Raw genomic sequence first — 13736 nt, forward strand, 5'->3', positions numbered from 1 at the left:
GTAGAAAGCGATCTACATTTGCTTTCTGCTCCTAAATGGTGTTGCTGTAATGCCTCAATGTCGAGGCATTCCGCAACACCAAGATCTGCATCAGGGGACATGTCTGGCCCTTCCCCAGGGCATCAACGTTCGCCATACACTGTATGGCGGGGAACGCCCATCTTAGAGTTTAGGAGGCAAACTTCAATGATGTAGGCAAAATGCCTCGATAGCGAGACATTCAGCAACACCCAACACCCACCCCAGGACTCGCTGTGAACACTCCCCGGGTGCTCGGGTCCAGCATGTTGCTGACAGAGTGGATGGGTTATTGGGAGGGGCTGGGGAAGACCCGGCTGTCATGGTCCATACTGGTACCAATGACAAAGTCAGTGGAAAATGGAAGGTCCTAAAGAATAATTTCAGGGAATTAGGAGATAAACTGAAGAAAAGGACCTCCAAGGTAGTATTTTCAGAAATATTACCTGTGCCATGCGCAACAGTAGAAAGGCAGCGGGAGATCAGGGATGTAAATGCATGGCTAAAGTCATGGTGTAGGAAGGAGGGTTTGGAGATGGGGGAGGGGCAAGATCAGAACAGAGGAGGTATGTATTAATAAAAAATCTCACAAAATTCAAGAGACTCAGGGTAATATTAAATGTATGCTTGCTAATGCAAGGAACCTAAATAACAAAATGGGAGAACTAGAGGCAATAGCATACACTAAGCAATATGATATAATAGGCATAACAGAAACATGGTGGGATGAGACCCATGACTGGGCAGTTAACTTAAAAGGTTATATGTTATATAGGAAGGACAGAAAAAGCAGGAAGGGAGGAGGAGTATCCTTGTATGTTAACAACGAGCTAAAGTCAAATATTAAGCATCTTGAAGACGACAAGGGAAATGTGGAAGCTTTATGGGTAGATATCAACTTGGGGCAAAAAAAGGAAAATAACTACTGGTTGGGATATGTTATAAACCACCTAATGTTAATAATGATGAGGAAGAACAGCTGTTAGAGCAAATTGAGAAAGCTGCACATCTGGGTAACACTTTAATTATTGGAGATTTTAATTACCCGGACATAAATTGGGATAGAGGGACTAGTAGTTCTGCAAGGGGATTCAGGTTTTTGAACCTGTTTAATGACACCTTCATGTCACAACTGGTACAAGCACCAACTAGAAAGGATTCTTGTCTGGATTCGGTGGTAACAAACAATGTTGATCTTGTGTCTAACATTCAAGCAGGGGAGCACTTGGGTAATAGTGATCACAATATGGTCTCTTTTGAAATAAACTCAAAAAAGAAATTGCCCATGGGGAATACTAAAACGTATAATTTTAAGAGCCAATTTCAATAAGATAAGGGCAGCTTTACAACTTATTGACTGGCAAAAACTCTTCAGGGATAAAAACACTGAGGAAAAATGGGGTATTTTCAAACAAATATTAGCAGGCTACACTTCTCAGTATGTACCACTAGGAAACAAATATAAAAGAAACAAATTGAAACCAATGTGGCTTAGTGGGGACGTTAAGCAGAAAATTAAAAATAAGAAAATGGCTTTTACAGCATTTAAATCAGACGAATCAGAGGCATCCTATATAAGCATGCAAAAGGGTGATTATATGGGCTAAACTAGAAAATGAGAGGGTGATTGCCAAAGAGAGCAAAACCCCCAAAAATTGTTTAAGTACATAAATTAAAAAAACCAAAATGAAAACGTAGGTTCATTAAAAACAGAGAGGGGAGTGTTGGTCAAGGAGGACCAGGAAAAAGCAGAAACTTTAAATAACTATTTTTCCTCAGTATATATTAAGGAGGAACCTATGGCAATGGATATACATAGGACTACTGAAAAAAATCTGCAGTCAAACTGTGATTGGATGACTCAGGAGAAGGTGCTGCAGCAACTAAAGAAAATTAATGTTAACAAAGCTCCGGGGCCTGACGGAACTTAAGGAGCTGAGTCAGGAAATAAGTGAACCTCTGTTTCTAATCTTTCGGGAATTGTACCAGAGGATCGGAGGAAGGCAGATGTGGTCCCTATTTTCAAAAAGGGTTCAAACTCTGTGCCCGGAAATTATAGACCTGTGAGCTTAACTTCTGTGGTTGGGAAAGTATTTGAAGGGCTTTTTAGGGATAATATTCAAGAATTCATTGGGAAGAACAGTATTATTAGCAAAAATCAGCATTCTTTGAAGAAGTAAGTAGAAGTGTAGATCAGGGTGTTGCATTGGATGTAATTTACTTGGATTTTGCCAAGGCGTTTGACACGGTTCCACACAATAGGTTAGTATTCAAACTGAAGGAAATTGGTCTAGATGCAAATTCTTGTTCTTGGGTAAAACATTGGCTTAGAGATAGAGAACAGAGAGTTGTTATAAATGGTACATTTTCAAGCTGGTCAAAAGTGGTAAGTGGTGTCCCTCAGGGTTCTGTTCTGGGACCAATTTTATTCAACATATTTATAAATGACCTGGCAGTAGGCGTTGAAAGTCATGTTTCTGTGTTTGCAGATGACACTAAACTAGGTAAAGTAATACAGGACAAGCGGGATATTACAGTGCTGCAGAGGGACCTAGATAGACTGGGGGACTGGACACACAAATGGCAGATGAAATTCAATGTAGATAAATGTAAAGTTATGCACTTCGGGGTACAGAACGCATAAGCAACCTACACCCTAAACAGTAGTGAATTAGGGGTAATGACAAATCAGAAAGATTTGGGAATTGTTATAGACAACAAACTAGGCAACAATGTGCAATGTCAGTCAGCAGTTGCCAGTAAGGTATTGTCGTGTATAAAAAGGGGCATCAAGTCGCGGGATAAAAATATAATTTTGCCTCTGTATAAATCAATGGTAAGGCCGCACCTTGAATATGCTGTGCAATTTTGGGCACCTATTCTAAAGAAGGATATCATAGCACTAGAAAGGGTGCAGAGGCGGGCTACAAAATTAATAAAAGGAATGGAGCACTTTAGTTATGAAGAAAGGTTAACAAATTTAAATCTGTTTAGTTTAGAAAAAGGCACCTCAGAGGGGATATGATAACATTATATAAATATATTCGGGGCCAATACAAACCATTGTGTGGAAATCTGTTCATAAACAGGACTATGCATAGGACACGTGGTCATGCGTTTAGACTGGAAGAAAGGAGATTTAGTCTAAGGCTGAGGAAAGGTTTTTTTACAGTAAGGACAATAATGATGTAGAATTCTCTGCCTGCAGAGGTAGTTTTATCAGAGTCTGTACAGACATTTAAACAGAAACTGGATGGATAGTTGGAAAAACATAATATTCTGGGATATAATCTTTAATTATGGGTAAACAGCTTATTGATCCAAGGAGACATCTGACTGCCATTTTGGGGTCAAGAAGGAATTTTTTTTCCCTGGTTACTGCAAAATTAGAAAGAGCGAAACTGGGGTTTTTTGCCTTCTTTTGGATCAACAAACAAATTAACAGATATAGGAAAGGCTGAATTTGATGGACGCATGTCTTTTTTCATACTATATAACTATGTAACACTCTGGAGAGCAGTCACAACCGCCACTGCTAAATTTTGCCACTTGCAAAATAGCACGTCCTTTAAAAAAATAACCAAGTTGCCAAAGCTTCCAAGAGGGTCTTGCAGGTTGAATACAGGTCAACCATGCTGGAGCCCATCTTTCTAATCACAATGTGATTAGTAAATTATTTTTTCAAAAATAATAAGAATAGTATGGTAACATATAAAAAAAAATTGATGTCACCATCAGGGGAACCTTCCAGTTCCAAATTAGTTAATTTTCCAGGTCCAAACACATGTTAAATGATGTATGATTTGATCGGCTAAATTGAATTGGCCAGGTTCGACAAAGTCCCAATTAACACTGGGTAAGGATCATTTCCAATTTGAAAAATGCACACATCCCAAATGTGGCCTTTTAGCGCCCAAAACAACCTGACAAACCCATGCATGTGGGTAAAAAAGTGGAAAGAGTTAAAATAATAGCATTTGAAATACCCTGGGTTATAAAATATATGGTTTGATGGGGTAAATTGCATTGACCGGCTTCAAAGATACCCAAAATAGAAAAGATACCAGAAATAGCACGCTACTCGTACTAAGTGTCCCATTACGTGCAGAAAAAAGCAAAAAAATAAATAAAAACATTGGGTATTCCTAAACTCAGGACAAATAGTAGATGATATGATACATTTAAAATAATGACATCACGAAGGGTACAAAAAATAAAATCAGCCATTGTCACGAAGGGGTTAAAGAGGATCTGATCATTTTTTAAACACCTTTACACGCAGCTCCACTGCTGTCTTTGCTTACTTATTGATGATGCCAACCATGCTTTCTGGGTTAACCATCTGAGTGCTGAAGGACTCAGATGTATGTTTTCCAACCATAATTTTCAGCACCGGAATTCATCCTGTCACAGTGATATTTCTATTTCATAAGGAAAATCAGTGTCACCATGTAGCCTTACCTGGACCTATTCCAATGTACTGCTTCCCAAGCCAATAGGATAGATTGTGCTTGCTGATTTTTCCCTGTGGAAAAGAGGAGCTTTGAAATTAACTTGAAAATCAGTGTGGTATTACCATACCTGGAAACTCCGGGTTTGACCTGGAGATTTCCGGATAAAGCACCGCTTCTCCGGGTCAAGACCCGAATCCTCCGGGTTGCGGGAGCGGGGTCTTGACACGCCCCGCTTCCCGCCCATTTTCCCTTTAAATGGGGGTGTTTCCCGCCACCGTCAGCAGGAACCCCCGTCAGCGGGACCTCCCACTGACGTCAGTGGGAAATCCTACGGACGGCACAGGACTGCCTGCTGTCGTCAGTGGGCAGTCATGGCCGTGTCCTGCAAGGGAAGACTCTGGGTAGCCGGAGCCCAGAAGTTCCCAAGTATGGGTATTACTAATAACTTCAAAAATTATGAGGAAATCATACTTACATTTCTGGCAAAGTTGGAAACTTCATATTGCTGGAAACCAGCCTCATGCAACATTTTTCTGGCACAATCATACATTTGGGCAGTCTGTTCTTGGTCTGGGACAGAAAGGCATCCTGACTGAATTAGTTTGAAGAGACTAGTTCCTCTTTCCACAGTTAGCTGGTATAAGGACACATGATCATCACATTGTGCCAGTAGCCTCCTCAGGGTACTACACCAGGATGTCAAACTTTGCCATGGTAGCCCAAACATTACATCCACGGATGTATAGCCAGGAAAGAGCCTGCAAGCCTCCTCAATAGTTTGCTGAGCATCAAAGGCAGAGTGAGTTCTACCCAAAAGGTGCAGTTCAAAATCGTCAAGTGACTTCCATTCATACCGTGGTTATATATTATGGGAGATATGAAAATAAAGACAAATTCAAAAGTTATGTAGAGAAAAAAGGGTAATTATATATAAAAGGAGAGAAAATAATGCCAAACTACAATAAAAATGACAATAAAGAAACTGACAAAAAACACTACAGTATAGGTACGTAATCCAAGCATAAACAATTACTGCTATGCCACCAGTTTTTTTCTGTGAGCCTCTATGAATTGTCTCCATGAATTGTATCAGGGTAAAAACAATGCAATTTTCCTAAAATAATCCTAAGTGTGCTGAAGACTTTGAGTAAATGTTTAAAAACTTACTTGTACACCAATAGAAATGCGGTTAACCCCAACCTCACGGAACTGCTGCAGCCGACTTTTGTGAATAGATGTAGGGTTAACCTCCAGAGTAACTTCAGCATTTAATGGTAGCAATGAACTCTGAGATATAACTTCTAAAATAGCACCAATTGTATGAGGGCTGGCAAGGCTAGGTGTGCCACCACCGAAATACACAGAAGAGATCCTAAGCACAAAAAAAAAAAAACCCAAATAAATATAATATATATGATTAATACCTCCTATGTCTGGGATAGGAAAATGTTTTACCCAAATAACAGAGACTCCCAACAAATGATCTACAGATAACTAGATTTCAGTATTTAATGGTTTCCCACCAGGAAAAAGCATAATATTTTTATTTTTGTTGGAAAAGTAACTGCTTACCTGCTGACTTGGCTGAGTTTAATCAGTGTGCGAGCTTCCTTCAGAAGACAAGCTTGAATAACATCCTCATTATTAAAATGCTGAACATACTTGTTGAAGTTGCAGTAAATACAACGTTTCTCACAGTATGGCCACTAGTGGGTAAAAACAAATAGAAGGAGCAGTTTTACTATAAATTGTAATGCCTTGTCTTTACTATAACTTGTAGTGCAGAGGCCCGGTAATATTTTGACTGCAAATACATTTGGTAGCAATACACAGTCCTTTCTAAATCACATTCAACAGAAGTAAAAGCACAGAAACCTAGCACAGCCTAGCAAGGTTGAAAATGCTGACTAAATGGCTTACTCATAGGGTGACCACATGTCCCAGATTCAGTGCCCCCTCTATTGAAATGTCTTTTTTTTTGTTTTTCATGCATAGGAGAAGGAGGGGCACCAAGCAGTTGCTCATTAATACGTTTTCAGCAATCGCTCGGTGCCCCTTGCTCTCCTCAGCGAGGCCTCTAGCTTGGTCGCACCGCCGGAATTTCAAGTCCTATGTGTGTAATTTGGGTGCTGGCCAGGTTCTATGTTGGCAATGTGGATGCCAGGGCTGGCCTTTGGTGTGTGGAACCTGTGATCAATGCCTTAATTTAGGAGTTTTTATTTATACCTTTAATGCTGAGTTTTTATGGGAATTCCAATTGATCTATACCTGCAATGCTGGGTTTGTGTGTTATTCTGTTGATCCATAGCTGCTATGCTATGTTTCCAAACATTATTTATGTCGTCAAGACTTGGGTAATCAGGTCGGGTAGGAGCCCATGTGCAGGGGATACTTGGGGTTCGGTCTGTAACCCACGATGATTGATTATACAAAGACACCACAAGCAGAAATCTAGGTAATGCAATGTATTGTATGTATATGACAAGGCAAGCAAATAAGGGTTATACAGTCTGTAAGCAAGAAACCGGACGTATGGCAAGATAAATAAATACCGGTAATAAGTCTTTTGGCAGGGAGCCCACTGGGAAGGGCACAAAAGGCAGAGAGCCCACTGGGAAGGGCACGAAAGGCAGGGAGCCCACTGGGAAGGGCACAAAAGGCAGGGAGCCCACTGGGAAGGGCACAAAAGGCAGGGAGCCCACTGGGAAGGGCACAAAAGGCAGGGAGCCCACTGGGAAAGGCACAAAAGGCAGGGAGCCACTGGGAAGGGCACAAAAGGCAGGGAGCACACTGGGAAGGGCACAAAGGGCAGGGAGCCCACTGGGAACGGCAAGAAAGGCACGGAGTCCACTTCATAAGGACACAAAAGCAGGGAGTCCACTTGATAAGGACACAAAGCAGGTAACCAGGAAAGGTACAGGCCACAGCAGAATGGTCCACATACTTCAATACAAATGACCTGACTGAAGGGCAGGGCAGGTTCATAAAGGCAGGGTAATCCAGGTAACAAGGCCCAGCTGCTTGCAATAACGAGGTCTGGGTGCTCCAGAGAGAGAGGGGCGGCCACTAGTGGTTGTAAAACAACATGAGCGTCAATAAGTAGTGAAAAATTACTGCATAGTCCTGGCAGGCAGGGTGGATCCTGACATACCATATGTACACCTGCAAATACAGGGATTTTATGTTTTACTCAGTTGATCAATACCTGCAGTAATGTTTCCATGTGTCGTTTATTTGATCTATACCCTCAGTGTTGAGTTCGCATGTAAATTTCAAATGATGTAAAGCTGGGTTTGTGTGTTAATGTGTTGATCTATACCTGCTAAGCTATGTTTCCATACATTATTTATGTTTGTCTTATTCAGTTGATCTATACATGCAAGTGCTGTTTACATGTGTTGTTTATTTGATCTATACCTGAACTACAGGGAGTAAGTAAAAGAGAGGTGTGGCTTAGCGAATGAGGAGACAAAGGGACTCTGTGGGTGATTAAGGGAAAGAGGACCTCTCAGTGTCACACTAGGGTCAGAAGGAGCGTGAGACTCTCACAGTCTTCCCCTAATCTGCAGTCAGTGTGGCAAATAATTTTTTTTGGTGCAGGAGCGGAGGGAGTGATTGCATGCTAAGGAGCGGGGAGCGGAACCCAGGGAAATGCTTGCGCAGTGTCCAATTTTTTGTATTGGCAGAAGGGTCTAATATTAATATATATCGTAAGCAGGGTCTAATATTTATATTATATATATATATATATATATATATACACACCGGCAGCAGGGTATAATATTAGTATATATTGGCAGTAGGGTCTAATATTAAAGAATGAAAACTGCCAGCTGTTATTTTGAAATCATATTTCAATCACAATCTTCACTTCAAAGAGATAAGTACATATTATGCATGTCTAACGCATATATAGCATTTTATAATTAATTATTATTTATATATTTATATATATTTGCAGCATGCTCACACTGTTTGGTAGGCCTCATATTATACATTTGTATTATTTGAGCCTGAGACTAGCTTAGCGCACCGACATTTTTTCTTTTCCCTGTTTGCACATATTTGAGGTTGTTGGCTCCTCATCAGTCTGGTTGCAGCTTGCTGTCCAGGGGTTAAATGGGAGGAGGTTTAATTGCACCTCCCCCAATACATTAATCTGGTTTTGGTAGCAGTATAAACTGCTTTGTGTGCCCACTATGTAGGAGGTGAGAGTAGGTTCTCACCCTATTGAGAGTGTGCCTTGACGTGGCGGGTGAGCTTAATTATGCTTTGGCCAATTCATATAACCAAAACCTCTCATTTATATTATGTTTATATATTTGTTGCCAACTTTATTAGGGTGAGAAGCGCAGACAGTATTTTGTTTTTTGTATACATTGTACAGCCAACACACTGTATTTGCAGCATGCTCACACTGTTTGGTAGGCCTCATATTATACATTTGTATTATTTGAGCCTGAGACTAGCTTAGCGCACCGACATTTTTTCTTTTCCCTGTTTGCACATATTTGAGGTTGTTGGCTCCTCATCAGTCTGGTTGCAGCTTGCTGTCCAGGGGTTAAATGGGAGGAGGTTTAATTGCACCTCCCCCAATACATTAATCTGGTTTTGGTAGCAGTATAAACTGCTTTGTGTGCCCACTATGTAGGAGGTGAGAGTAGGTTCTCACCCTATTGAGAGTGTGCCTTGACGTGGCGGGTGAGCTTAATTATGCTTTGGCCAATTCATATAACCAAAACCTCTCATTTATATTATGTTTATATATTTGTTGCCAACTTTATTAGGGTGAGAAGCGCAGACAGTATTTTGTTTTTTGTATACATTGTACAGCCAACACACTGTATTTGCAGCATGCTCACACTGTTTGGTAGGCCTCATATTATACATTTGTATTATTTGAGCCTGAGACTAGCTTAGCGCACCGACATTTTTTCTTTTCCCTGTTTGCACATATTTGAGGTTGTTGGCTCCTCATCAGTCTGGTTGCAGCTTGCTGTCCAGGGGTTAAATGGGAGGAGGTTTAATTGCACCTCCCCCAATACATTAATCTGGTTTTGGTAGCAGTATAAACTGCTTTGTGTGCCCACTATGTAGGAGGTGAGAGTAGGTTCTCACCCTATTGAGAGTGTGCCTTGACGTGGCGGGTGAGCTTAATTATGCTTTGGCCAATTCATATAACCAAAACCTCTCATTTATATTATGTTTATATATTTGTTGCCAACTTTATTAGGGTGAGAAGCGCAGACAGTATTTTTTTTTATTTTTTTTTATTTATATACTGCAACCCCCCTACTTTGGTCCCTGTCCACCCATGTGCCCCCCCTAAAAATTAAAGCTGGAAACGCCACTGGCGTGAGAAGTCTGAGTGACCCTTGCTGTGCCTAAAATATGATTATATGTTGCTCTATTATACGTGAGTGTTTATATTATATGTAGGAATATGTACTAACAATTATATACATACAGGACATCCTATGTTATGTTGTGTCATTTTTTTGTATTTTATGTTATTTGCTGCCAATCATTGGAATATTATAGAAAATTTTCCTTGCTTTTTCTTCAAAGATTTCTTTATTTATTTATTTATCGCTCACCCTATATTTTATAAGACCTGTGGCGTATACTCAACACATTCAATCCAATTCATACCTTCAAAAGGCTTGCACGTGTATACTTAAATCTCAGCTTCATTCTAGCTCACAACATATTTATCCCAGCATACAACAATACTCCATGGATGGAGACACCCAACATAATACATCATCATATTATATTGCCGCAATACAACACATAGAGTGAGATATTTTTACATGAGCTCTTCACAGAGTGGGTCAACCCTGTCTTATTGGTAAGTTCCGCTCACACCTTCAACATCGGAGGGATTGTTGGGTGGTCTCCTGAGCCGCAATACCCCCTGCACTGCGGAAGCCATGCCACCACCGGCACAGGGACCGAAAAATATTTCTGCTCCATTGTCTATGAGCTGTGCCTTAAGTAGCCCCCTCTTCACAATTCTAATGTGGGAGAGTCGAGTATGAGTGGTTCCAGTTAAGCTATCTAGCCCTGGGTCTAAAGTCTCCCCCTAATACTATAATACCTTCCGCCAATTCATCTAAATGTTTGATTATCATTCTAACAAACAGATGTTGTCCAGGGAAGCCCAGGCATAACCTCCCAATAAATGAATGAATATCCCCCTCTGTGCACTCAAAATTCTTTTAATTTCATAAGATATAAAAACAAAACAAAGAGAGAAGGAAAAACAATTGCACAGTATCTAAAACAGGGTGTACTAAAATCCAGTGCACTTACAGGACACATCTCTGCCACTACAAGGGAGATCAGGCTGAGTTTGACAGCCTAAGCTGTCAGGGGGTCAGCAGAAGCCAGGCTTGCTGGCTTTCTGCTACCTGGTCTCTTGTAACGGCTGCCAGTGCAAGCTCTGGAAAGCTTAAAATGCCCAATCGTGCGATCGGGCATTCTCTTCTGCGTCGCGTCACCACGAAGTCATCGGAGGACAGGATAGCCTGTGTAGACCCTGCTGGGATATCCAACTGCTCCTCCTTAGCACTGATGACGGACACTGTAATCCCTATGGAGACTTGCATGGAGATCACAGTGTGATCTATGCAGGGGGGATCGCAGAGAGGAGAGTGAGAAACCATGTTTCAGTTACAGTTTTAAATGCGTGATCTGGCATTCCCTTCCGGGTCGTGCCACATAAAAGGCTCGTACATAAAATGAGAATGCTTGGGCTGGGGGAGAATGTGTGTATGTGGGTAAGTAACTGGCTCAGTGATAGGAAACAGAGGGTGGTTATTAATGGTACATACTCTGAGTGGGTGACTGTTGCTAGTGGGGTACCACAGGGGTCAGTTTTGGGTCCTATTCTTTTTAATATATTTATTAATGACCTTGTAGAGGGATTGCATAGTAAAGTATCAATCTTTGCAGACGATACTAAGCTCTGTAACGTGGTTAACACAATAGAGGACAGCGCACGATTACAAATGGATCTGCATAGGTTGGAGGCTTGGGCTGGGATGTGGCAGATGAGGTTCAACACAGATAAATGTAAGGTTATGCACATGGGGAAGAAAAATCCAGGCTGGGAATATGTATTAAATGGGAAAACACTGGGGACGACTGACATGGAAAAGGACTTAGGAGTTTTAGTTAACAGTAAATTTACCTGTAGCGACCAGTGTCAGGCAGCTGCTGCTAAGGCAAATAAAATCATGGGGTGCATCAAAAGGGGCATAGATGCCCACGACAAGGAAATAATTCTACCCCTGTACAAGTCACTAGTCAGACCACACATGGAATACTGTGTACAGTACTGGGCACCAGTGTACAAGAAAGATATAGTGGAGCTGGAGAGGGTTCAAAGACGGGCAACCAGAGTAATAAGGGGAATGGGAGGACTACAGTACCCAGAAAGATTATCAGAATTGGGGTTATTTAGTTTGGAAAAAAGACGGCTTAGGGGGGACTTAATAACTATGTATAAATATATAAGGGGACAGTACAGAGATCACTCCCAGGACCTATTTATACCCAGGACTGTATCTATAACAAGGGGACATCCTCTACGGCTGGAGGAAAGAAGGTTTCTACACCAGCACAGACGGGGGTTCTTTACAGTAAGAGCGGTGAGATTATGGAACTCTCTGCCAGAGGAAGTGGTGATGGTAAACTCAATAAAAGAGTTCAAAAGGAGCCTGGACGTGTTTCTTGAAAGCAATAATATTACAAGTTATGGATATTAGATTAATAGGGACAGAACGTTGATCCAGGGATTTATTCTGATTGCCATATTTGGAGTCGGGAAGGAATTTTCCCCCTGGTATGGGGCAATTGGCATCTGCTTCATAAGGGTTTTTTGCCTTCCTCTGGATCAACACAGTAGGGACACAATATGTATATAGGTTGAACTTGATGGACTTTGGTCTTTTTTCAACCTTATGAACTATGTTACTATGTTACTTCTGACATCACCCAGAAGTTCACCGGAGGACAGGATATCCCCTGCAGGGTCTGTGTAGACCCTGCTGGGATATCCAATCACTCCGATGAGGCACCTGTAACAGCTTTCAACGCGAACGCCGTAAAACTGTTAGTTTGAAATGCCACATCCGAGGCAGTCCCCCAGTGCCACCCATCCGGCAGTAATATCACACGATCGCTGTGATGATGAGAACTCCAGATGTTCTCCCTCTCTCCGCCATCATTGTGCTCTGGAGGAGAGAGACAGAGCATCGTGTATTTTGTGCATTTGCAATAGAATAACATTTAAAACTGCCTATAAGATCATAGATCATGAAGCTAGATATATCATACTGATTTGCTATCTGGAAGAGAAACTGTATACAATTATCAATATCTATGCCCCAAATATCAATCCAGACTATACTGGATAAAATAGAAGGAAAGGCACAAGGCCAAGTCCTGATAGCAGGACATTTCAACGCAGTGATAGATCCAGAATGGGATAAGAGTTTAACCCCTTAAGGTCAATGGGTGGTCCCGAAACCCATTGAAACGATGCATTTTGAGCCCGTACATGTACGGGCTTTGTCATTAAGGGGTTAAGGCAGCACCAAAAATATTCGAAAGAGGCTGCAAGCAAGAAAATTCCTATGCTGTATATGACTCATGCGAGTATTTAATCTTCGGAACAGAGATTTCACACACTTTTCAATGGTCTATTGTATATAGTGCAGTATCCAATTATAAATTAAACTAGAGTCTAGGTATGACTTTATATGGGTCAAAAAAGACACAGATTATTTGGGTAGAGAGATATCCTGGTGGGGGATTAAAAACATTAAGTCATATACTTCCAAAATAGCTTTATATACCGTATTTGCCCAAATACAGGCCGCACTTTTTCCCCCCACTTTAAGTCTTTAAAGTGGGGATGCGGCCTAACTCTTTCCATGGACTAATTCTACCACCAGTCTTTGTCAAACTTTGTGGTAGTCATGTTTTTACTTCAGGTATGAATAAACAGGTTCTGGTATATGCCCTATTTGGTACATCTTTGAGCCGGGCCATTTCAGTGTGCCCAATAAAACCATAATTTTTTTTTTTTTAAACTAGAGGGTATTTTAACTCTTTGCATGCACACATTTTACCACCAGTATTTTTTCATATTTTGCAGTAGTATTTTTTGTATTTTTTTTTTCCCCACACACCTACTTTATGTATGAATTTACAGCTCCTGGTATATGTCGCTGTCACACGACATCCCAATATGTG

General features: G+C 41.1%; 1 protein-coding gene across 1 annotated transcript in view; it reads right to left on the minus strand.

Annotated features, from left to right (window-relative positions):
• LOC149281546 (radical S-adenosyl methionine domain-containing protein 1, mitochondrial-like) overlaps nucleotides 1-13736 on the minus strand; it is a 42168-nt gene that overhangs the window by 14318 nt on the left and 14114 nt on the right. The window contains exons 5-8 of the mRNA XM_089499132.1: nucleotides 6045-6178; nucleotides 5640-5844; nucleotides 4948-5313; nucleotides 4480-4543 (exon numbers count right to left, since the gene is read on the minus strand). Of these exons, the coding sequence (XP_089355258.1) occupies nucleotides 4480-4543; nucleotides 4948-5313; nucleotides 5640-5844; nucleotides 6045-6178 (769 nt within the window). The remainder of the gene's footprint in view (nucleotides 1-4479; nucleotides 4544-4947; nucleotides 5314-5639; nucleotides 5845-6044; nucleotides 6179-13736) is intronic.

Source organism: Sceloporus occidentalis, unplaced genomic scaffold, assembly GCF_023333645.1.
Source record: "Sceloporus occidentalis isolate IW3139 unplaced genomic scaffold, rSceOcc1.0.p SCAF_130, whole genome shotgun sequence".
NCBI classification, from domain to species: domain Eukaryota; kingdom Metazoa; phylum Chordata; class Lepidosauria; order Squamata; family Phrynosomatidae; genus Sceloporus; species Sceloporus occidentalis.